The 26,506-nt window shown below is 35.2% G+C and overlaps 1 protein-coding gene across 1 annotated transcript; it reads left to right on the top strand.

The window, feature by feature from the left end:
• Positions 1-874: 874 nt before the first annotated feature.
• On the top strand, positions 875-26,506 carry LOC106107600 (cationic amino acid transporter 2). The gene is made up of 11 exons (XM_013288493.1): positions 875-1,021; positions 21,313-21,541; positions 21,655-21,939; positions 22,066-22,170; positions 22,240-22,526; positions 22,825-23,062; positions 23,172-23,274; positions 23,435-23,586; positions 23,932-24,086; positions 24,841-24,949; positions 25,653-26,506. The coding sequence occupies exons 2-11, from the start codon at positions 21,313-21,315 to the stop codon at positions 25,760-25,762; spliced, it is 1,773 nt and encodes a 590-aa protein (XP_013143947.1). The 5' UTR covers positions 875-1,021; the 3' UTR covers positions 25,763-26,506.

Genomic DNA, 26,506 nt, shown 5'->3' with positions numbered 1-26,506 from the left:
ATTTGAAAGTGACAAATGTTGTCACTTAGTACCGATTTACGTAATACATAAGGATGCAGTTACAATAGAAGATAACACGCTCGTTTTACAGCATGCGGGAGGACCCCGCAAACGGGCTAACAACTAATGCATTGGTCGATGAAACAAGCGACGAGTTAACTAAACCCCGGTTTAGTTAACAAAAACGAAAAGTAAGGAATATCGCTAAACGCATGCGGAGTAGCGACTAATGAAACTGCGCCTTAAGGTGTTCTAAATACTAGTTACAATATAAACATACCTATTTCTTCCCTAAAATAAAAGACTTAACGCCAGTGAAAATTCACCGTAACTGCAGATACTGAGACATTCATAAGTTTCATGCAAACGGTTCGTGTATACCTAACCTTACTCGTTCTACGCCGATTGGCGATACTGACTGCTAGAAGTAGTCCGTGTATGACAATACTATATAAAAATTATGTATGTACGCTGAGGAATAGTGTAACTAAGCAGCCACGTGTAATTTTAAACTATTCAAGATCTAATTACTAGATCTAACAACTTAATAATTCTAAGGCTATATTATAATCTTTACCTGGATTTTACTGTATTTTAAAACGTGTCCGTGACCCCTGTGTTGGCAGGGAAAATAAATTTTCTTAGGCCATGCAGCACACCTTATTTACCGACATTTATGCAATACAAGTTGTATGAACAAATTACTATTTACTATCAATAATTCATATTTTACAACAATCTGTTTATATATTAATTTTACTTAAATTTAATCAACAGATTATAAAGACAATCGTGAGAAGTAATAGATATTTTGTAAAAAAAAAGATTCACCTATTACGACGGTCTGTGTAAAATTCGCGCCAGCCAGTCGGTCGCGAACCGCCGCGCGCATGCGTCGTTTATTATTTTGCGTACATTTGCGCGCCAAATTTATTAAATCGTAATTTTTTAAGGTTAGTTTTTAATTCGCGAAGTGACAAGTGTGGTGTAGAAAATAACCATAGAGGAATTGTTTTAAAAGGTAGAAAAATCATGTATTTACTATACATTTTATACAAAAATAAATATTATTGGTTACCGTCGAAAATATACAACAGTTCAAGTATTCGAATCAAATTACATTACTCGAAAATTAGTCTGTGTTCATAATCTTTGGGTTATTTATGTTAATAATAATTTATAATTTTACCTACAATATTTTATCAAAATCGTTAATTGACCTTTTATATACAAAATAATATGCACTTTATAGAAATAAAATAAAACCAACGTTACGTGGTGTAATGTGACATGTTACATGATTTATGGTGTCTGTATACGTACTAATGCTACGGCGTTACGTTGCAATCAGCGAACAAGGAGTGTTGCACATTGCGAATGCTACACCTCGAAACGTTACACCAAGTAACGTCACTCAGGATTCCAATTTTGTAATGTTCTTACACCAAAGAGTTTTTTAGATAGAATAATTATGAAATCTTGCAAGTTTTGAGTGTATAGATTTTACAAATGTCTACTTTAATATCTGTAAAAATATTCGATCCCAATAGCCTTATCAACATCACCCAGACATCGTCATTCAGAACTATTTTAAATACAAAATGTTTATATAACACTTGTTTCAATAAAATTGAGTTATTTAGTTTACTTAGAACGTATGTTATGATTGGCTATGTAAATTACTCATGAAATGTTTACATAATTCCATCATTTTAAATTAAAACATGTAAAAAGTCCTTCCTTCGTGATTTTCTCCAGCGAAAACTCCTTTATTTTTTATGTCAATTTTTAGAGATTTTTTTTGTCACTAGTATACTACTAATACTAATGGTAATATAGTTCAATGTTTTTGTAAGAATGTTTTAAGATTGGGAACCTATAGTTAACCTATTTCAAAAGAAAAGAGGATCTTATTTACACCTTACACATAAAATTAAAAGCACCATCTTTTTATTACTCAGAAAAAGTTGTATCAACTCTTAAAGAAGAAAAGATATTAAAGCTCCTTTAACTTTATTAAGAAACTAGCTTTCGCCCGCGACTCCGTCTGTAAGGATTTAAAAAACAAAAGTGAGTAGCGTATGTGTTCTTCCAGACTATCCTCTACGTCTATGCCAAATCTCATCGAGATCCGTTCAGTCGTTTAGGCTACAAACTGTAACAAACATCCATCCAACCATCAATCTAAACTTTCGCATTTATAATATTAGTAAGATAAGTAAGAAGTAAGGTATTTGTATTGCGAGGATTTTTTAACGCATCGAAAATATTTTCAATCCAATTTGACATCTGATTTTATTTATCTGTTAGATAAGAAAGAATACAATATCTTCAATTGCTTATGTAAGATTTAAGATCGTTACTATGCATATGTCATCTCATATCAGGAACGTAATACGCCGGCGTTATAGGGAGCATTTGGGCCGCCCAGGGCGCTGATCACAGTCCCTACAGGCCTAAACATTAGTTTCTCATACGCACGTTAAAAAAGACGTAGTAAATCTCGCCCAGGGCGCTAGTAGCATTAGAATCGGTGCTAATCGTTACATTAACAAATGAAATACAAGAAAAACTTGAAAAAAAAATTGCCGTCCTTGTTATTTTGTTTAACAAAACAGAGATAGCATATGTCTTTGAAATGTATTCCTGCAAATGAAACTATTTCCGAAACATACTTAATTTCATGATTTCACTTTTATATAGACTTTGGATTTTACACTTTACTATTTAAAAGCAAACATTAACCTATAGTATATTATAAAGAGGTAAGATTTGTTTTTTTTTTTAGATTTTTGTATGTATTAAAATAACTTAAAAACTACTGGACCGATTTCAAAACTTCTACCATTAAAATCTTTGTTAGTACTGAGTAACATGGACATTTTTTTTTCTTTTTTAATTTCACGGGGACGAAGTCGCGAGCAACAGCTAGTAAATAATATATTTGATCTGTATGTAGGTTATAATTTACATTCAAAGTGAGAGGTTTTAACTAATGTGAGTTTACAAGGACGACAGAAATAAAGTAACTACCTTAAATATGCGTATGGCTTGTACTTGCAAAGATAAATTACATTACAAAATTCTTGACATTCTTTTTATTCGAAGGCTACGCTATCTAAGGCATTAAATAAAACCAAACTATTCAATACAAACCTATCTATACTATTATAATAAAGCGTAAACACACACTTTTTTGTTGCCTAAGATGTCAGCAATCACAGCCTGTTTTTGAATAGTTCTTTTTTTATTAAAAAGCCCTACACTTACGTCACGCTTTAGACTATATATTTTCAAGACATTAAACTTAGGGGGTAAATATTTTGGATAAAAACCCTAATGTGGGAAAGAGACCATAAGTTACTGCCAACATCAAGAAAGCAAAATTGCTAAGGTTTGTCATGCCATTTTGACATTTGCTATTGATAATTTGACAAATAAAATTTTCATAATTTCATGCGGATGAAGCCGCACGGGAACAGCTAGTCTTCTATACATATGTAAACTAAAATTGGAGTGTCTGTAATATCCAAAGAAAAATCCCAGATTTCGGGAAGATGATGTATTTGCGTTGGTGATAACGAAAATCGCGTTTATTTTATTTGTTTCCGTCTGTCCGTCTGTCTGTCCGCAAGCCGCGTTTGTTCCGGGTAATCTCCGAAACGGCTGGGCCGATACGACTATCACTGAAGGGTAGCTGACATAGACGGGCATATTATTTTAGTAATGCAACTAAACAGTCGAATTTGCTACGAATCAATCGACGATCGCACAACAGTTGTGCGATATATTCAAAGGTGTGCGCCCGTTCTATTGATACGGATTAACTTGTACTTATGATATTGATTATAACATCATTGGCGTGATTTAACATCATATAGCCACGTGCATGTCGCGAACACCATGCTGGTTACACACGTTAGGTTTAGCATATTTTAACCTTCCAAGCATAACCGAGCGTAGTGCAAGTAATTGTATAATTTTGTCATACACATGCTAGAAATCGTAATAAAAAGTCCAACGTGTATAACCTGCATTATCGAACTGCATTTATTCAAGTTCATTAGTGACTGCAATCTTGTCTTTGCTCACATTTAAATCATTGGTAGCATACAATGTTTAGGAATCATGCTTAATGAATATTACTGAGATAATTACATAACTTATAAAAACCAATAAACCAAAATAATATTTGGTACATAAGTAAAAGGATAAATATCACACTTCTGTACTATATCAATATATGGACATAACGTATATTCTTTAAAATCTTTGCTTAAAATATTACGAGCATGTACCACCATTTTTTTTTTATAATATTAGGTGGCAAACGAGCAAGCGGCCACCTGAATCCACCGAAATGGAAAGCGACCGCAGCCCATAGATATCCGCAATTGCAGATGCGTTGCTTCTCCTTAATTGACGGAGGAGACGCACATAAAGAGGACATTTCCCCTTCCTATGCATCTCCTTTACCGTCAAATTCACTTTTCCTTCCCATCCTTTCCTCTTAAGAGAAGGGTGGAAAGGGAAAGGGGAAGGGATTAAAATTAGGCCTCCGTCTGATAACAATCCAACGTATAAAATATGTGACGGAAATATTGGATTTTGTTCCTTTATCTGACAGTGACGTCATTTTTAAACTATCTGAGAGATCAGCCAGTGGTGGGACAGGCCCTAAAAGTAGAGGAATCAACATTTAACCGCATAATATGATTCGTGAACCATGACTACCTTTTTGTCTAGCAATGTCCGGTTCTCGGACAAACTAACAAAAACATAGAAAAACTTTGTTCTAATGCCATGGCCATATGTTTGAATGATTTTGACCTTCGCAACATCGGTAATGTAATTACATCAATCTATGTTGCAGTACATAATTCTAAGTTTTAGTTATAGTGAGAGTTGGCGCCTATGTCACCTCCCATATGATCGATAACGGACATCCCTAGCTACAGCGTCATATGGACATCCCTATTGGACAAAACCATTCACTTCCTCTCTTGCACTTCGTCTGTCACTGCGCGGCCATGCATCAAATCTCGGCCTAATCAATTTATTCGTGATCCAATCAATATGTAATTCATAGCAATTAAACCACCACACGCTCCCAATGAAACTCCGGCACTTAACCAGAGTTTCCTTATGTTCACATAATACGAGGCATAAACAGTGAGAATTGATGATACGTGGGGCAAAACTGCTTTTGATCCTGAAAACATCAAACTAAATGCTAGGGTACTATGATATATACTCGTATTTCACAGCTACTCAACCAATAAGTCTTATTCGCAGTAGTTTTATATCTATTTTACCTTTTAGGCGTCTCTAGAAGGAGCAACTCACCTTCCCCCATCGCAACGCATTTGTCTGGACAGCTTAGAGTTGCAATATAAACACAAGGATTACCAAATAGTCCTAAGTCATTTATGACCCTACCGAAAGGCATGAGTATGGCACATTTCAAATTAGGGGCTAAGGCCCTCGTCAACCACGCTGTCCCACTGGTTCGACTTCACACAAATCTTCCAATTTCACAGATAGGTATGTAGAGGTGGTATCATCTTGAGAATAACATTGTTACTTCTTCTTGTCCTATGTCCCCAAAGTGTGGCAGATGGAGTCCACAGTGCGCCGCCCGTTCGCTCTATCCGGGACTCTGCGTTTTATCTCAGGCCTGACAGCCTGTTTACCTTCATGTCGTTACAGATTATAAAAAAGTTTCTTTTGTTATTAAATCCAATATCCTGACGTATTAATTAACATGCTCGCCATTTATTTGCATCTACATTCAGATCGTGACGAATAAAAAATGTAAGCGAAAATATATTTAGCAACGTATATAATTTTTTGTACAAAGTATAAATAGTGTAACGTCAACAAAAAGTTATTGAGGTCACTTTATATCAAACCTAACAAATGAAATTAATTTAAAAACTGTCATTTTTGAAGAAACGATGAGTGAAGTCTCTAAGCCAGTTCTTTACTTGTTTATCCGTCTTCCCAAAAGAAAGAGGGTTATTTTTCGTCTATGGTATATATTCTCTTCGCAACTCCTAAGTACAGGGCTGAGAATAAAAACAGGAAAACTCGACTTTGTCGTCACAATTTGTGTTTAAAACGTTGAAATAAAATATTTCTTAAGAGACTAGTTATTTGCGACTGTCTTGAATACTATATACATTACAGATTTATTGCAAAGTACAACGAAGGCCTACATTAAGTTCATGACATGAAAATGAACCTGAAGTTACCTGTACACAGGGAAAATGGTAAGATTTGTCATCAAAACCAGCTCTGATACAAGTGGTATACATGTTCGCAACGGGTTCTTGTGAAAGTTGTTATGTTAATACTGCACGAATCCTTTGGGCCGTAAGGTGACATTATAAGCGATACTAGCTCCAGTCCGCGACTCTGTCTGCACTGAATTAAACAAAATATGTAAGGCAAATTATTAAGTTTGTAGTCTATGTGTTCTTCTACAAGATTTTCTACTCCTATACTAATATAATAAAGCGTAAACACACACTTCTTTGTTGCCTAAGATGTCAGCAATCATAGCATGTTTTAGAATGACTGTTTTTTTAATAAAAAGTCCTACACTTGCGTCACGCTTTAGGCTATATATTTTCACGCCGTTAGGGGGTAAATGTTTTTGATAAAAACCCTAATGTGGGAAGAGACCATATGTTGTTGCCAACATCAATGAAGCAAGGTTGCCATGGTTTGACATCATGTCGTGTCATTTTGACATTTGCAATTGAAAATTTGATAAATGTGAACAATGACATGATTTTTTTATAATTTTATGCGGATGAAGTCGCATGGGAACAGCTAGTCTATGTTAAATTTCATCGAGATCCGTTCAGGTTACGCTGTAAACTCTAACATCCATCCATCAACACACACACACTAACACACACATACATAGTAATATTTAAATTCACAAACAACTTACCTTTTTTATTGTAAATTTGTTTACATTTATATTAGTGTTCTAAAAAAAAAACTAGCACTGAGACGGAAGAACCCTGGTTCCTACAAGACGAGCCTAGAGCCTAGTGTAGGAACCAGGCGATCGACCACAATTGTATAAAAAGAAATTTTGTAAGTTTATAAATAAATCTTTTAAATCTAAACTATCGCATTTATAATATTAGTAAGACTAGTAAGAAGGAAGATCACCATCGCATTTAACGTCATTTAAAAACATGAATAAGTTTTGCAACTATTAAATATTAATCAGCATTTCTAAATTACAATTACATAAAACTACTAAAGCTAGTGGAAAAATTCAATAACAACACAAAAGGCTCGATCATTCTATCGGTAAAAGTAGGTTGCGTTAAACGATTTGAGAACATTAGGTTGTTTACAAAACATTGTCGAAGCGGTCGTAGGAAAAACGTTACGACCTCGCCGCGTCGCCTTGGAGGCTTTATCTTTGATTAAAGTGTTGAGACCACTTGATTGCCGCACGAACGTATAATTGTAACGATTATACTCTACAATGTATGACAACTTTGTAATGCGTGTAATGTGCGTTTTAAATGTTCAATTGAGGATCGATTACCTAACGCAAGCTGTGCGTAAAGCTCTAAAGAAAACCTGACCTATAAGATAACATAGAACTACGGGGATTATTATAGGTTGATATTTTTTCATTTCCTTCATCATTCATTCACAGGGGGATTTACCTACGAGTTACTAAATTTAGACGTGGATTTCCGAAACATCCTGTGTGTTCTGCTATTACCAGAAAAAATCTTTGCTTACTTAATTACCAGCTACTTGACTCAGTGAATTGTTAACCATATTTACGTATAGTTATGTACTCGTACATCAATTTCTTTACAATAGTCAATGACCCGGGAATGCCTACAAGGCGATGCTTTTGGCGACAAAAAATTCCAAACCGGATTTAATTAACGTAATTCAACTTATAAAAAAGTTAAACAGTTAAAAGAAATGATGAATCAAATTGTTCGACACAACATAAAATAAAATATCAAATGTTTAAAGAACCTGTTATGTATATCGAGTTTTTTTACTCCTGTTTCTAATACACTAGTTAACCTTCCGCTTGAATATATTCGATTGTTGATACTTAAAACATTTTAACTTTTGCACCAATTATATGCTTCTTTATAAAGAATTCTCCTCTCGGAAGTATCCTCGTGCCATCTTTTCTATTATCTTCAATTTACTTAGATGCATTTTAAACGAGAGTTACCTTTAAACAAATTTTCCGCTACTCGGTATTTTCGGAAACTTTCGCTCGCGACTATATGTGTTCTTCCATACTATCCTTTACATCTGTGCCAAATTTCATCGAGATCCGTTTAGCTGTTTAGGCTACAAACTCTAACAGACATATAACTAAAGTTTTGCATCTTATTAATAATATAAATGCGAATGTTTGGATGGATCTTTGCTAGAGTTTGTATCATAAACAGCTAAAAGGTTCGTGATGAAATTTGACACAGATGTAGAGTTTAGCCTGGAAGAACTAAAGGATATTTACTTTTTTTTAACTCCACGGGGATCACGTTCAAAAGCTAGTTTATTATAATACTAAGGTTAGTGGAAATGTATTTAACAGAGGAAGGGATGGATCCCTTTTTTGTTCTCTCTGTGTACTAAAAGAGGTCGCATCACTATTTTATGTTCAAAAGTCGATGGGCTTCCTAACTTTAGGCGATTGGTTTGTTGCATATTTTAATAAAAGAAACACAAGTAAATTGGGTATAGTTATTAAGATGTCCTTGAAAGATAACTGTAACTCAGTTACTGTAGGAGGAACTGACATTGAAGTAACACCAATGCGGACGTCGACCGAACATCGTATGTCGTGGATGAATAATGAAATGTGACAAATAACGAAACGACTAGATGTCTTGCTTTATTATTTAAATGGCATACTGGAATAGATTACCTATTGTTTTAACGACATGTTAATTTATTATTCAATAGTAAATGTGGATATTTCCATAATAACTAGTTAAGTAATGTTGTATGACAATCTTACTAATATTATAAATGCGAAAGTTTAGATGGATGGATGTTTGTTAGAGTTTGTAGCCTAAACGGCTGAACGGATCTCGATGAAATTTGGAACAGATGTAGAGTATAGTCTGAAGACACATAGGCTACTTATTTTTTTTTTAATTCTAAGCGGACGGAGTCGCTGGCTAGTAGTTTATAAGTACAAAGTAAATGAGGGACAGGTCTAAAAACTTTAATTTCTTGTTACTTACAAATTTGTTACAGATGTTAGTTGCATCTAGAAATTTTCTTAAATTACCGATGTAATATTTTGTTAGTGATCATTGCTTTGGGTGGAATGTCGAAAATTATTTCAACATTACCTGCAACCGGTACAAATTGTTATTGTCATACGGGTCGAGTTAATTTTAAAGATCATTGACCTGAACATTCACGTGACAAAATAAGGCACTATAATTAAAATGCACCTTTTAAATTATTTCAGTTATGATTTCGTGTTTTATTTAATTTTTAGCGTATCCAATGTTTATAATTATTTTAACATTTTAATACGTGAATAGTTTTTATGTATGTATTTTTTTTATTGTATGGATCTGAATGCTGGGCCACCAAAGTTGCGGATGAAAGGAGATTGCATGTGGTTGAGATGCGTATGTTAAGATGGATGTGTGGTGTGACAAGATTGGATAAAGTTAAGAATGTGTACATTAGAGGAAGTTTGAAAGTAGCGCCAGTGGTGGAGAAATTGAGAAGCAAAAGGTTAGCGTGGTATGGACATGTTATGCGACGAAATGATGGGGACATAAACCAGAAAGTGTTGAGATTGAATGTGGATGGCTACAAAGGAAGAGGAAGACCGAAGAAAGTATGGATGGATTGTGTGAAAGAAGATATGCTTAAGAATGGAGTGGATTCAGATATGACGGCTGATAGAGATGTATGGCAGAGCAGCACATACTGTGCCGACCCTCCATAAGGGATAAGGGCAAGTGCATGATGATGATGATGAATAGTTTTTATCTATCTATTGATATTTATATAAATAATTAGGTTTAATATAGACAATAAGTTACATGATAATTTTTTAACATCAACATTTGCAGAAGATAAATTCAAAAATGTGAATGAAGCCTTTACAACTCCGACTATAAAGTACAGAAAAGGGTTTTTTAAAACTGTGTTAAGTAAATAGGAATATTAGTAAATACAGCGGACATCTGCGGTGTTTCACTTAAAGAAATTGGCGTGATATTTGCAACAAGACAAATTACACCTCTCCCTACAAATAACTAATTAATAGTGCAAACGAAGGGATAATCATACTTCATACTAATGTTATAAATGCGAAAGTTTAGATGGATGGATGGATGTTTGTTCGAGTTTGTAGCCAAAACGGTTGAACAGTCTGGAAGAACACATAGGCTAATTACTTTTGTTTTTTTTATTCTATGCGGACGTAGTCGCGGGCGAAAGCAAGTAATAAACATAAACGAGCCGTCTCTAACCGACTTTTTTTCGTACACACACATTTATAAGCTGCATTGTCTCGTTTCAAAATGTTCAAACGGTTGTAGCTTTTTTAATGAAACACCGTCAGTTTCCCCGATAGTACTTCGAGATGTTTCTATCACAAGGTCCGCAGTCAGTGGACCTTTAAACATTGTGTAATTACGTATCAATGTGTACATTGTCGCAATCAATGTCGATCTCATGACCTACATAACGAGAATTTGGTGAAAGTGTAAAAGAACATACGTTTTAGTGCTTCCTTTAGTGACCTGGATGCGGAGATACCAATAATTTTGACTTTCTAAAATGTATGTAGTAAAATAATAATAAATTACACGATCATCATTAACCGTAGAATTCCACTGCCGTGTTGTAAAACTGCGTGCATACTGAAGGTTACGACTTGTAATATTACAGCGTGTAACACTCGCATTGAACGGCTCGTTACTCGCTGGTTTCCCCGTAACGCTACAGACTGCATGAATACTTGTGTAACATGTTACATTACACCGTAATGTCGTTCTGTACGGACCTTTAGACAATTTTCAACATATTCTTATTTAAGAATATCTTTAAGTATAATTCAATTTTGTAAGATGTAAGTAATTACGGTGAAGGAAAACATCGTGATAAAACCTACACATATCGGCGAAAAATATGTGTGAAGTCAACCAACTCTCACTTGGCCAGCGTGGTTGACTATGGTCGAGTCATCCTTACTGACTTGGTTTAGGCTCAGAGCCCCTCAGTGGAGACGTATAATGAGCTGGTGATGATGTGATGATGAGGAAATTGAACATTTATTTTTATAGTTTCGTAATCAGAAACTGAATATGGAAGTTACACATATCCTGTGGTAAATGCATTCTAAATATACCTTTAAAACCAGAGGATGCAGTATAGGTGTTATAATAAGATATCCCAGCTCAATGCCACAGTATAGAAAAACAGCTCCACCATATACATTCTAAGTTATTTCAATCCTTCACTTTACTGTTATTGTTATCCGCTAGACAATAATATTATCAATTCTTTTTCATTATTATGTGAAAATTAAAAATCTCAACTGTGATGCGTATAGTACGTTATTTTAAACAATAGGGGGAATGATATTCTATGTTTTAAAATATTATTAAAACATAACAACCATGGCATTAAATGTTATTAAATAATAATAGCGTTATCCTCTAATTTCACTTATAACAAAATGAAATCTTTGTCATGGATCGTTTATCTTGTTGTTATACTGAGTTTTTTATGCTGTGGCCTCAGGTTGCGAGTTGCGGCGTTTATGACAGCTCCAATTGTCCACGTGAACTGAACAATTGTGCAATCGTCGCAATCAATTCATATCCGCATGCAACGTACATATTTTTATTAGTAGTTTACAGTTAGATCTTTATAGATTTTAATTACATACACTAGGTTATGTGGGTTAAGATACGAAACGAGTGTGTTAAAGAAACTCTGAAAGTAGAACCAGTGAACCAAAACAGGTTTGAAAATCTATCTTACTTATATCTATACTATTATAATAAAGTGTAAACACACACTTCTTTGTTGCTAAGATGTCAGCAATTATAGCATATTTTTGAATAATTCTTGTTTTAATAAAACTACACTTACGTCACGCTTTAGGCTATATAATTTCACGCCATTAAACTTAGGGGGTAAATATTTCGGATAAAAACCCTAATGTGGGAAAGAGACCATAAGTTGCTGCCAACATCAAGGAAGCAAGATTGTTAAGGTTTACACGTCATGTCATTTTAACATTTGCTTTTGATAATTTGACAAATGTAAACAATAAAATAAAATTTTCATAATTTCATGCGGATGAAGCCGCACGGGAACAGCTAGTTGGAAAATATTATCCTAATCGTATATCAGATAACAGTGATCACAAGCAACTCTTAGATACGAAAAGACATTGAAATGCTAAGATAATTTGAAGTGGCTGTATAAAATTATAAACTTTAATAACGAAGTTTATAAAATCGGTGTTTATTGAACAACATTTCGTACCGGTTTTCGCGACATGTTTTTATTTATAAAACATCTTTTAGGCAGTATTTAGTGATGTGAAGTTATCGATGTTCATAAATTATTTTCAAACATTTTAAACAGCTACCATTCTTGGTAAGTAAAAGTTATGTTAGAAAGAGTCAGAGATACTATCACGTCTTCTTACTCACTTGTGTAACGAAATAATTCTAAACATGACTTTGAATTTTAGCTCACGAACACATTAAAAAACTTTTGCATGGTTGAATTCTAGAGATAGAAGATAGATGTTAGTACAGTCCAATAATAAATAGTACATATAGTACAATCAACTACACAATTTCTCTTTGAAAATACCAATCTAAACATTCGACCTTCGAACCTGTCTAGCGATAAAATGAGTGGCGTAACTTCGAAAATGTTACCACGTTCGATTATTATCAATCTACTATTGTCCCTACGGAAGTTCAGCACATGTTCTACCCTTCCATACATCTCTATCGGCAGTCGTATCTGAATTAAGCATATTTTCTTTCCTTCAATCCATTCACACTTTCTTCCGTCTTCCTCTACCTTTGTAGTCATCCACATTCAATCTTCGTAACCTCCTACTTCGTTCCTGTATAAATAATATTAAAATATATCGATAAGTTACATCACTATAAGAACTTGAAATAAGAGTATATTATCATAACGGCGCAAGACTTCCAATGTAAAACAACCTTGTCCTTTGCTCATTAACATTGCTTGGAAAATTTGAAAGGCACTTCTGATATCTGCATTTAATGTGTTAATTGGTACTTTTAATAAATTCTTTTTAATCATAAAACTGTAATTAAACAATAATTGCGTTATTATGCAATAAATAATGTTGTTATGGCTTTAACATTAATTTAACAGGATATTTTTAAATGATTTAAATCATCTTTTTGGTTTCGCTTAATGGAGTGTTTGAGATGGGAAAACCAATTTTTTGCATCCAAATGCAATTATTACCCGAGTTTTATGATTATTTTTTGTTTCATTTTAATTTATTTGGCTTTGTGTTTTTTTTAATTGGATATTTATTGATGTTTTGGTCAATTAACATGGACATGTAACTTATAGTCCCACAGACCGATACCAACAATTAACTTTAATTAAGCTATATAAAACTTTTATTTTATTGTTCTTAGTAATTATCATACAGATGACAGATAATAATTCTATTATCTGTCATGTCAGTCACCACTCCCTTTTTGTCATGTCACCTTTCACTCAATACATTTTCTAGGTCTACCTCTACCGGTGTACCTCCACACATAACTAACGTTCTTTTTTTTATTACATTTAATACTAGTTATTGCTCGTGACTTAGTCTGCGTGAAAATAAAAATAATAAAAAGATAGCCTATGTTACTCACTGATAACGTAGCTTTTTAATGGTGTAAGAATTCTCGAAATCGGCCCATTAGTTTTTGAGTTATTTCAATACATACAAAAATACAAATCTTATCTCTTTATAATATTAGTATAGACTGTGTAAGCAGGTTATCAACTGGCATTTGATAATGTTTGTCATACATACTTTCACTGCGCAGGCGCAGGTGGAATATTGATCAGAGCCTTATTTGACATCGAGTCAATTACATCCGGTGATATTTGACAGCCGCAATATGGACATACCAAACATGGCCTTTCTAGATTTAATGAGGTTTTATAATGAAAAATGGCGACATGGCAAGTTCATAAAAAGCACAGCGATTTTGTATTGCAACCTTCTTGCTTAACGGTGCCGGAGGCCCAACTTTAGTCCCTTTATGGAATTGACGGTGGACATGAGAACACATCCTTTTATGTGCTGGCCGCTTGCTCGTTTGCCACCTTATGATGTAAAAAAAATCAAAGAACCCAAAATCGAACCTTATGATATCATTTTTATTTTTGTTCATAACAAACAAGTTATTGACCTGAATGTTAATGTCGCATACAAGACAATGTGTCCAAAATGTTTCCACACTAAACGTTACTCTTTCTTTTATTATATTATAAATGCCATTTGGATGGATGGACGAATGTTTCTTTCTTCTTTCTACGTATCTTCAAAACGGCGTTACGAATCTGGGCATATACGTAGAATAGAAGATAGTCTAGAAGTCTAACCAGCTCAGGCCCCCCCCCTGAGCTGGTCATGACCCCCATGACTTCCCCCCTGGATCCGCCTTTGTTACTTACTAAGTTTAAATTTCACACAGAGTCGCCGTCAGCTAGTGTTTTAATGAATAAGAACTGGGCATTTTCAAGTCTTGGGAAATTACCTTATATTCAGAAAGGGTAATTTACCCGTTACTTATAAATTTGTATACTGAATCATTTTTATGCGACTGACTCAAGAGGTAAAAATTTTTCATGGGTTTATACAGGTGATTCTTAACGTATATGTCATAATATTTACCCTCCTGTTTTGTCCTGTTCTGTCCTGAATTAATGACTAAGCCCGTCTTTACGTGAAATGTCATCGACAATCGACGATCGCACAACTCAACTCAATTCAACTGTTTAGTTGCACAATTAAAAATCGAGTAGTGTGTACCTCCATATAAGTTCATAGGAATCGAAGTGCGACTAAACAGTTATACGATAGTATAGTAAATGCTGTACGCGCGTTCTTACAGTATTTTTTTAACATTTCGATTATAACATAGCGTTTAGAGTAGTTTTCAAGATTAAGTATATCATTGTTTAAAATGCTGAACAATAAATAAGTTATTGCTTATTGTTTTACGTAACTCGATAAATCCGAATGTTTTGCAATCAAATGTTACTTATTGTGAATCTCCATATTCACGAGAACCTCGATATTACTTAAAAGGAAAACTTTTATCATTAGGTTGAGGCTAACAAGACTTGTTATTTACAGGTTTTGCCCATAAACATCTTTTTTCAAAACTAAATTGATTGTTAACCTTTTGTTTTTTTAATTTATCGATGTTATTTAACAAATGTATGCGAAATTATTTATGTTAACTATACAGGGGGTTCCATAAGCGAAACAGTTTTGCTTAAGACTTGTCTGTTCCCCATTCAATGTATTTATACTATCTATACTATATACTATTATAATAAAGCGTAAACACACTGCCTAAGATGTCAGCAATTACAGCATATTTTGAATAATACTTTTTTTATAAAAAGCCCTACACTTACATCACGCTTTAAGCTACACATTTTTACGCCATTAAACTTATTTTGGATAAAAATCCTAATGGAAAGAGACCATAAATTGCTGCCAACATCGGAACAGCAAGATTGCCAAGGTTGGCATGTCATGTCATTTTGACATTTGCTATTGATAATTTGACAAATGTAAACAATAAAATTAAATTTTTACAGTTTTATGCGGATGAAGTCGCATGGGAACAGCTAGTTTAAAAATATTTCATTACTAGCTCATGCCCGCGACACCACTCGCGTGGAATTAAAATAAAAAAAGAAAGTAAGTAGCCTATGTGTTCTTCCAGACTCTTCTACGTCTGTGGAAAAGTGCCCGGAAATCGGTTCAGCAGTTTAGACTACAAACTCTAACAAACATCCATCGCATTTATAAAATTAGTAAGATTTATGACAGATGAAAACTATTGGTTATCACAGCTGATTATTTTTTAAACCCCTTTTGATGTTATCCGGTTCAAACTATAAGAACGGACATCTTTGACTAAACTATCGCATAACTTGTGCGATTGTCGATTGTTTCGCAGCCAATTCAACTGTTTGGTTGCAAAACTATAGGAATTAAAGCGAGAATAAACAGTTGGGCGATAGTCAAGTCAATGGTGTGCGCGCGCTCTAAAACAAGGAAGATAAAACTAGTAAGGTACTTTGAAGGGCACGGAAGGGAAAAACGTTACCCAATCGTAACGAAGGTTTAAAACGCAATCTTGTTTAATATTCCATATTGTCTTCTGTAAGGTCATTGCCGACTTAATATACTAAATGTATTATAAATATACAAAACACGTCTTACGATCCGTTACGAAAACAAACAAATATATGAGTACATTAAACCGTATTATTTGTTCGAAATACAACCTCTTTGGCTGACTAGAAGTATAAATACAGCCAAAGAGATTGCATACTGGCCACCTTTAGCATGTTATTAAAAATATATATAGTAAAAACGGAAAAAAAGAAGCAAATAACGGGCAAAATGTAGTAGAGATAGTTTTGGAATTTAGTACTGTAAATCAGAAAAAAAAGGTTGTTTTGTTTAATGTTAGTTTTGCGTTTTTGGCTGCCGCGATATCGGTAACTACTAAACACTATTTAACATAAACCCAAGGAAGTTATCGTAACGTTTACACCAAAACAACTAAAAACATTGTCATCTCCTTCATCTTGCAAATATAGCAATTGTTATATAGAGATGTTTCGTAATAAAAATCACGTTAACAAAACACAACGAGCCTACAAATGAAACTTTTAACAGATAATAGAAAGCACCAATAACCTAATAGTTTGGGGTACGGACTACCGATCTTGGGGTCTAGGGTTCGAATTCTGCCGTTCGACTAATGTGAACCATATCCTAGCACAAGACTAGAGTTTTTTTTTATAACATAAGGTGGCAAACGAGCAAGCGGGCACCTGAATCCACCAAAATAGCGAAGCGACCGCTGCCGATAGACATTCGCTATTGCAGATGCGTTGCCTACCCTTATCCGACAGAGAAGGAGACGCACATAAAAGGATACTTCCCCTTCCTACGTATCTCCTACTCCGCCAAATCCACTTCCCATTTCCATCCTCTCCTTATAAGAAAAGGGTGGTACACAGAAAGGACTTAAATTAGGCCTCCGGCACCACACTCGTCAAACTGTCTTCTGTGTAGTCGTGTTATTACACCGGGCGTGCCTGCCCATTCGTGCTAAGATGTTAAAACGGGCACTACCACTGTTGAAGTTTAAGAGTTTAGTTGTAATGGTTAAAGGAAACATTAGTAAATCAACAAAAATCTACTGTTATTAAAAAAATAGATACATAGAAATAATAAGAGACTAGCAACAGTGTAACAAGACAATGAAAATATAGTTTTATCAGACGTAGTGACAGGAGATGCACTTTTTCCACACCTGATATCACCTCGCAAACAAACAGCTCACTTGTTAATCCCCTCAAACAATGACATTTAAATCGTACCAATAAGAACTACTCACTGTCTTATTGCATTCACTTTATTTCTAACTTCATGTTGCTCGCGACTTCACCCTCGTGAAATTAAAAAAAAAAAAACATTGTAAGATATGGCCTATGTTACTCGCAGATAAATTACCTTTCTAATGGTGAAAGAATTTTTAAAATTGGCCCAGTAGTTTTTGAGTTATTTCAATACATAAAAAATACGATTCTTTCCTGTTTATAATAGTAGTATAGACTAGATGTTGCTTGCGACTTCGTCCGCGTGAAATTAAATTATAATAAATAAAAATGGCCTATGTTACTCACTGATATCTTAACTTTCTAATGATGAAAGATTTTTTAAAATCGGCCTAGTAGTTTTTGAGTTTTCACAATACATACAAATCTTTCCTTTGAACCGTCAGTTAAATTTCCACTTTTACTTATTTCAATTTTAATTGTAAACTTCATTTTAGTTAAAATGAATTCTTGGAACAAACTGCATAGTTAAAGTTTGAACATCTAATATGCAAAATCGGCTGTAAAAGAATCATATTAATAACTAGCTGTTGCCCGCGACTTCATCCACGCAATATTGACTAATTTGCCAATAAGCCCGTCTATATCACCTATGTACCCTTCAGTGAAAGTCCGGTCGAAATCTGCCCAGACAGTTCGTTAATTACTCGGAACAGACCCGGATTGCGGACAGACAGACAGACAAAAAAAATGCGATTTTCGTTATCAGCAACGCGGATATTATCTTTCCGAAATTTGGAATTTTACAGACACTCCAATTTTATTATATGTATAGATAGATATCTAAACAGAGTTTGAACACTTCGACTAGTTTGTCATATAAGACATATCATGTTGTCTTACTACGTTTTCTCGGAAGGGTAGAGGTATTAAGATTTAGAATTTGAGAAAACAGTATTCAGCAACAAATCACGTTTCTCACGAACAATGGTAAACATTTTCTATTGTTTTCTTTCAAACGAATGTCATAAGATAACGTTTATTATGACTGCTCGTTGTTTGATTTAAAAAAAAGTAAAGCAAAGATTATTCTCACAGGATAACCTATACTTAGGAGAATAAAATCCACATTCCAATATAAAACTTATAAGGGGTCAAAGGGTCGATTAGTATCGCTTAAATGGCGAAGTAATTAATGCTGGAGAACACCTGAAAATTACTTCGGTATCTAAAGCAGATGAGTATTGTTCCTTTAATGGCCAGAGGGAAGGGTATACAAAAATCCCTTTCCTAAACCCTATTTATCTGACAAATCCATTTCACTTATTAAATGACTTTGAAAGTAGCGACGGCGTAACGGTAGGTCGCACTCGAGGATTATTCTCAACCGACACCCCACTTTGTCCCAACTTTGAGACAGATGATAGTAAAAAGCTTCATCCATCCCACATTTTACAACTAGGAGACGGTTGGAACTTATTTTATTTCATAACCACGTCATCTTATTGGTGATAGTGGGACTTAAAGATGGGACGGATGAAAGTTTTTTGAATGACAGAGCGGGGTGACGGTTGGGAATAGTACGAACTCTGGCGACCGTCCATGGCGCGTTAAAGTTTTACTGAGAGTTTTTCTGTTTGCTTCCTTCTAGACTCCTTAAAAAAGATTAGTCTTTAGTTAAGTGTGACTCCACCTTTAGCGTGAATGCGACAATCAGTGTCTATAGAGGAATTATGCAGGTTGTAAAGATTAGAGACGAACAAATAGGGGCGAAGTGACGAGACACTTTGAATTTAACGTTGTCACTGTTTGGTACACAGTCACGCAGTGATTTTGTGTTTTTAATTTCATTAATTACTCAATTGTTTTTTTAATTGTTTTCTTTTATCGTGTTCCTGAGTTTTCGGTAAGTGTTTTATAGTTTTGCTTGTGTAGTTAATTCGTTAAATTAAATCGTAAAATGCTATGTGACCTAGAAAATAGATATTTTATACTATAATTTATAATGAAATGTTAGTTTCTCGCGCAACTAAATTATGTTTTTTAGTCTTATTCAATATTCATAAGAATGGTGTGAGACCTTTTTTGTTATTAGAGTTTTTTTACAAAACACCTGATTTTTAGAGTATAAAAGGTTGTAGCTATTATAAACGTCTGTATTGCATTGAAATATTTAATATATCTAGTCGATAATCAAATGACTTGTTTTAACCATTAGTTGTGTAGGAAGTAAGTTACCTTTAACTGGTTCCAACTACGTTTGTGTAGATCACTGATAGAACGTGAATGCCGCCTCTTTGTAATTTGGCTAGACAAGACAAAGATACCAAACAAATAAACAAATCGTATCAGGATAACCAATTTGCTAAGTTCCGATCACGTTCTTTTGTGAAATTTCGATTCTGTCGCCTTATAGTTTTCCTAGGAAATTTACAAACAGGCAGCATTGGCAATCTGTCGGGGACATTGGCAAGTTCATTACCGATTGCGAGACCGTGACAAGAAATATCGATAGTAAAAATGATTTTCTTAAGTTCTCATTGTTTTCTTTTAATATTTAATTTAGTCATTTTAATAGACTTTATATTAAAAAAAATTGCACTACAATAAACTGGAGTTGATAGTTTTCAATTTAAAGTTATTTTATTTCTGAAAATTACAGGATTTAATCCCAATAGTAATAATATATTAAACCATTAGTTAATTATTTTGTATGTACTGCGACGTCTTTTTGATCGACTTCCCAAAAATACGAGGTACTCAATTCGTCTGTATGTTTTTTTTTTGAACACGAGTAAAATTAGTGTTCTTAGTATTTTGTACGCACAATCCTATCTTAGGTAATCTGGGTACATAAAAATTATAATAATGTCATCCAAACATTTATAATCCAAATCATAAAGAGATACGCTTGAAAATTTTGCGTGCAAATATTGTAAAACAATATGTTTTTATGAATGTGAATTCTCAAGCAATGACTTAAGTCGAGATTGCTGTAGACAAGAATTTAATACTGGCTTTATTTTTACAAGGCATTAATATAAGGCTGTATTTCCTCTTGGAGCTTAGACTAGGAACAATCGCTAGCGATCGACGTCACGCGGCATCTAAGTAGAAATAGGTGCTTACGTTTCCAGTATTATCGATTTCCTATTAAATTGTTAAATAGATCTTACTATTAAAGTGTAAAAATAATTCCAATATATATATATATAATACCATAAATATAATATAATATTCACGTTACAACACATAATCGTAAAAATCTTATCGCGTATTTTCCATAAGTAATTTCCGAGAAATTGCCAATCTAAAAGATTGCAAGGAAATCGCTTCTGAATTGAAGCTTTTTATTATTCCAAAGATGCATTTAATATCAAGTTTTAAATATAAAATATTAACCAATTAACCCAACTGCTTATAACATAATCTATGAAATAGTCTATCGTATTTACATTTATAACTAACGTAATAAATGAATACGGAAACCAAGATAGAATTACTTTCTTACTTAGCTAAAGAGATAGGATATTTGACACAAAATTGTACTTTTAAAATTGAGAAATCGGCGCACACAATAGAGAAAGATTGATCGAGAGTTTCTCTCTCGAGAGACACAATGCTTTAACACTTGTAACAAATTACAGTTTTTTTCAGATGGGCTGTGCAAGGATATTTTCGGCGCTGCGCCGGTGTAAGCAATTAGAAGATGACAATACAACCCAGCTTTCAAGATGTCTCGGTCTGATAGATTTAACTGCACTGGGAGTAGGCAGCACCTTGGGGCTAGGGGTGTACGTGCTGGCGGGTGCTGTGGCTAAGACGGTCGCAGGACCAGCTGTGACACTCAGCTTTTTAGTTGCAGCGATAGCTTCTGCATTTGCTGGTAAGTTTGCTAAAATTTCGTCAGAGCTTCGGACCACTAAACTTCTTGTATCAATCTGTTGTCATTTGCAGTGGCTCTTCATGTCAGCAAATTGATATCATCTTAAATTACAGGTCTATGCTACGCAGAGTTCGCTGCAAGAGTACCAAAAGCTGGTTCCGCTTACGTATACAGTTACGTCAGTGTTGGTGAATTCGTTGCTTTTACTATCGGCTGGAACCTCATCCTGGAGTACGTTATTGGCACGGCCAGTGTGGCCAAAGGGATGGCCAACTACGTCGATAGTCTCTGCAATAATACTCTGGCAAATACCATGATATCCATTGCACCGATTAATATATCATTCCTCGCTGATTATCCTGATTTCTTCGCATTCACTTTGGTGCTTTTGATTACTAGTAAGTATTGTTTTTATATTGGATTTCGTGGTGTTAAGTGATTACCTTAATAAGTAAACATAAAATGTGTTTTCTAGTTCATGCTTGCTATTATTTCGTTTAATTTAATACTTTTCTTGATTCCAGTTCTTCTCGCGGTCGGTGTAAGTGAATCAACTAAGATAAACAACGTCTTCACAGCTCTTAATATGACTACTGTTATCGTCGTTGTTATTGCTGGAGCAATGAAAAGTAAGCTTATTACGCCAGCCTTGGACAACTGATCAGCACATTTGCACATATTAACGCAATAACTTCTAGGTGATCCAGCAAATTGGAAGATAAACGTTGAAGATATCCCAGAAGAGCAACGTGCGTCAGCGGGCGCTGGTGGATTTATGCCGTGGGGCGTCGCTGGTGTGATGGCCGGCGCTGCTAAGTGTTTCTTCGGTTTTGTCGGCTTCGATTGCGTGGCGACCACCGGCGAGGAGGCGAAGAACCCTAAGCGAGATATACCCCTTTCCATCGTGTTGTCTCTGGTCATCATATTTGCGTCGTACTTCAGTATCGCCACTGTTCTTACCATGATGTGGCCGTATTACCTTCAGGTATGATACTGCTAGAATAATTTTAGTTCATCATTTGATTTATTTTATTTCTGTTTCAAAACAGATCGTTGAATTTATCCTGGCTGGTTTTTAATTGTAAGTCATACTAATATTATAAGATGTAAAAGTTTAAATGGATGATTGTTAGGAAGTTATCTCCAGAATGAATCAATAGATTTTGATGAAATTTAACACAGATGTAGGTTATAGTCTAGAACACATAGGCTAATTACTAAGCTGTTTTATTCGGCGAGCAAAAGCTAGTAAAATAAACTAACTTGAATTGTTTGTATTTCAGGACGCAGATGCACCATTCCCGTACGTATTCACTCAGGTGGGTATGCCAGTGGTGAGGTGGCTGGTGACGGGGGGCGCGGTGTGCGCGCTCTGCACCAGCCTGCTGGGCGCCATGTTCCCGTTGCCGCGGGTACTGTACGCTATGGCGAGCGACGGCGTCCTCTTCAGACCCCTTGCTGCTATCAACACCAAGACAAAAACACCCATGCTTGCGACAATACTTAGCGGATTGTTATCTGGTAAGCCAACTCCAGTCATTTTATAGTTTAAGATTTCACAAGATATTGTAAAATGTATCGTTACGCGTAATGTTAGAGTTTAATTTTGAACAACCTTAAACCGTTCCAGCGATCATGGCGGCAATCTTCAACCTCAACCAGCTGATAGATATGATGTCAATCGGTACACTACTCGCCTACACCATTGTTGCGACTAGCGTACTTATTCTCAGGTATGTTTCATTTATTTTTAAATTTTTATTAACAATAAAAACACGAAATTAACACAATTGCAGTCGGAAATTGATTTGGCACGTCATCTTCGCGGTGTGCCAACTCAGGTTCGTTTCAGCATTTTAAACGAAGAGTAAAACAAAATGTTACGGTTTCCAGATACGAGGAGAACGGAGAGTTGCAGTTGAAGAACGGCAAGCCAGTGCCGGAGAGTGCGTACAGCGTGGTGCGGCAACTCTTCAACCTGCTCGGTCTGAAACACCCCACAGAGCTGTCCGCTAACATCGCCAAATGGAGCATTGGAATATTAGGTAGGTATCCACACATACACGGCACGGGATCTTATTCAAAGCAGCGTTTATATCTATTTGAGATCTTTCAAACTACTAGGGGTAGGACAGCTGCCTGTTTCTCCACAGACCACAGCCCAATCCCATGACAGTAAAGGGAGTATTTTAGGGCAATGTCCTAGCTTAAAAACCAAAAAATAAATAAGATTATTATAATTGAATTGTAACAATAGGAATCTATACTTTTATGTATATACCTGTTTGTGATATTTGATAAGAATCCTATGTTTGGTCTTTAGCCCGTGTTTCAAGGGCAAATGAATTTTGTTTGTTCCGTCCTATTTGTATAATAATAATGTCTGTTAGGCGTGGCGGCGCTGTGCACGTTTGCGGCGCTGCGCTGGGAGGCGTCGGCGCAGCAGCAGCTGGCGCTGGCGGCGGCGGGCGCGGGCGTGCTGCTGGCGCTGCTGCTGGTGCTGTACCGCCAGCCCAGGAACGACGTCGCACATCTCACATTCACGGTACGTTACACAAACATTTCTAGATAGAAATAGGAACTAATTTTGTTCCTAACAATATCTTTTGTTAGGAACAAAATTAGTACTGTGCTGTAGAGTTGGCGCAACTCTAGATTATCGGCATAAACGTCACTTCCCTAGCTGACAGCTGTCAATGTCACTAGAAGTATGGATAGATTGGCGCGCAACTTGAGTCTTGACGAGAAGTACTGCTCTAAGTTAAAAGCGACAGTATCAATTAAATAAGTTGTCTAAAACTCAGCCATATGACGCCCACAGCTGGGCATAAGCCTCCCCTAAAGATGGCCAAGATAATCGGTCCTGTGGCTCTCTCATCCAGGATCATCACCATCACCAGCTCACTATACGTCCCCACCGAGGGGTCGGAGCCTACTCTAATAAGGGGTGACTAGGCCATAGTCAACCACACTACACAGCGGGTTGGTTTACTTCACACATATCTTTGAAAATCTTGGCCGATATGTGCAGGCATCACGATGTTTTCCTTCACCGTAAGAACTTCGGGTAAATTATGTACATATGTAAATTCGAAAAATCGAAAATCACATTGGTACGGCGGGATTCGAACCCAAGACCTGTAGATTACAAGTCAAGTGTTCAAACCACTGAACCACCGACGCATCCAGGATACTGTCGCGACATTGATATACAAATGTAAATAGATGTCGCCACTGTAATACATTTAAAACTCTGTTTCATTTCAAACAGAGTTTAAAATGCCGTAATTTCTATCCAGGTGCCTCTCGTGCCGCTGGTGCCGTACCTCAGCGTCTGCATGAACCTGTACCTCATGATGCAGCTGGACTACCAGACCTGGGTGCGGTTCATCATCTGGCTTGCTATAGGTATGTTACAAGACCTAAGTTACAGTTTTTAATGATTACTTTAACTATTTAATCCAATATTGCAGACTAGTTGTTGCGCGCGACTTCATCTATGTTAAATTTAAAAATATAACTCGGTGATTTCGTAGTTTTCTAAAGGTGAAAGAATTTTTAAAATCGGTCCAGTAGTTTTTGAGTTATTTCAATACATACAAAAATACAAATCTGCCTAAACTGCTGAATGGATCTCGATGAAATTTGGTTTGAAACATAGGCTAAGTAGCCTAAGAAACTTCGTAAGTACGAAGTTTTTTAATTCCGCACGGACGGAGTCGCTGGTTAAAGCTAGTATGAAATATACTGTTACACTTTTAAATGGGTAATGCAACAATAAAATACTTATGTTACATTTTTAATACTTACTGGCTAAGCCGGTAACTATAATTTTCTTTAAGTAAACATTTATAATTGAAGATTTTTTCGTCTGTCCTTACCCTCTTTTTTACACGAGGGTAATGCATCTTACGGATACTCCGCGCCCAGGGGGACGCGGTAGTTATGTGTGACTCTCCCTCCATAATGGAGGGCATACTCACTAAACCCCTCGGTCCCTCCAACGCCTTAAGACAGGGTTACGGGCACACTTACGCTTACGTCCGCGACCGGCCTGCATCTGTCCTCACCCTGGTCATTTTACATTTATTTATGAACATTTTCCTTGCAGGTTACCTAATATATTTCATTTACGGGATCAGAAACAGCTCGTTAAGAATACAATCCATGAAACCGACAAAGAACGGCATAGAAGAGAAGCACGTCGTAACAAAATTCTAACATCTTAGACATTTGCAAACGCTACAAGACATGCTATCTCTCTCACTTCCCTTTGAATAAACAGAGATAGATATTTTGAACCAATATTTTGAGTAAATCGGAAGATATTTGACAAATTGACATTATATTTTTATTCTATAAGTGTTTTTGGTATGTACGAAGTGTGATATTTTTAGTTTTAGTAAATTTAATTATAATTGGGTTGAAATTTTAAATAAATTACACTCATATTCACTTAATGGTTACTAATTTCTTTAGAGTATTTCTCCACTAAGGGATTCCTTTAACCATTAAGCGACTTTGAGTGTTAATATAGTTTATATTTGATTTATAACTTTGCCATGTTATAGATAATTTTTAATAGTTTAATATTAAAATATATTAAGTATAGATTATTGCTCAATAAGATAATTTGAAACGCCTAGCGTGTCTAATGTGATAAAACGGGACGTTTGATTCCAAAAAAAAAATAACTTATTAAGTCGCCGATTTTGAATTTTCAGTCAAATTTTCAGTTTATTCCCTATTTACTGTTACTTTAAAAGACGTTAGTGGCCTTTAGTGTAGATTTCTATATAGTCTACCCTAAGGGACGCTTAATGATTTATATAAAGTTTTACAACTCTGTGTATACCAATTGGAAGTTCTACCATATTAAAATAGCCCAGAAATGTTTAATTTTTAAGATGAAAATATTATTTTCATATAATTCTATTTACTTGAGTGAGATTTTATAACAAGTTG

The sequence above is a fragment of the Papilio polytes genome, unplaced genomic scaffold (assembly GCF_000836215.1).
Source record: "Papilio polytes unplaced genomic scaffold, Ppol_1.0 DF821956.1, whole genome shotgun sequence".
Taxonomy (NCBI): domain Eukaryota; kingdom Metazoa; phylum Arthropoda; class Insecta; order Lepidoptera; family Papilionidae; genus Papilio; species Papilio polytes.
The sequence above is the reverse complement of the archived record's forward strand: the minus strand, read 5'-3'. Positions and strand labels throughout refer to the sequence as shown.

Bases quoted from the DNA above. Each gene is read 5' to 3' on its own strand.
- LOC106107600 (XM_013288493.1), top strand. From the start codon at position 21,313: ATGGGCTGTGCAAGGATATTTTCGGCGCTGCGCCGGTGTAAGCAATTA. The intron at 21,940-22,065 runs GTAAGTATTGTT...TCTTGATTCCAG, and splicing joins TTTGGTGCTTTTGATTACTA to TTCTTCTCGCGGTCGGTGTA. The intron at 23,063-23,171 runs GTAAGCCAACTC...AAACCGTTCCAG, and splicing joins ACTTAGCGGATTGTTATCTG to CGATCATGGCGGCAATCTTC.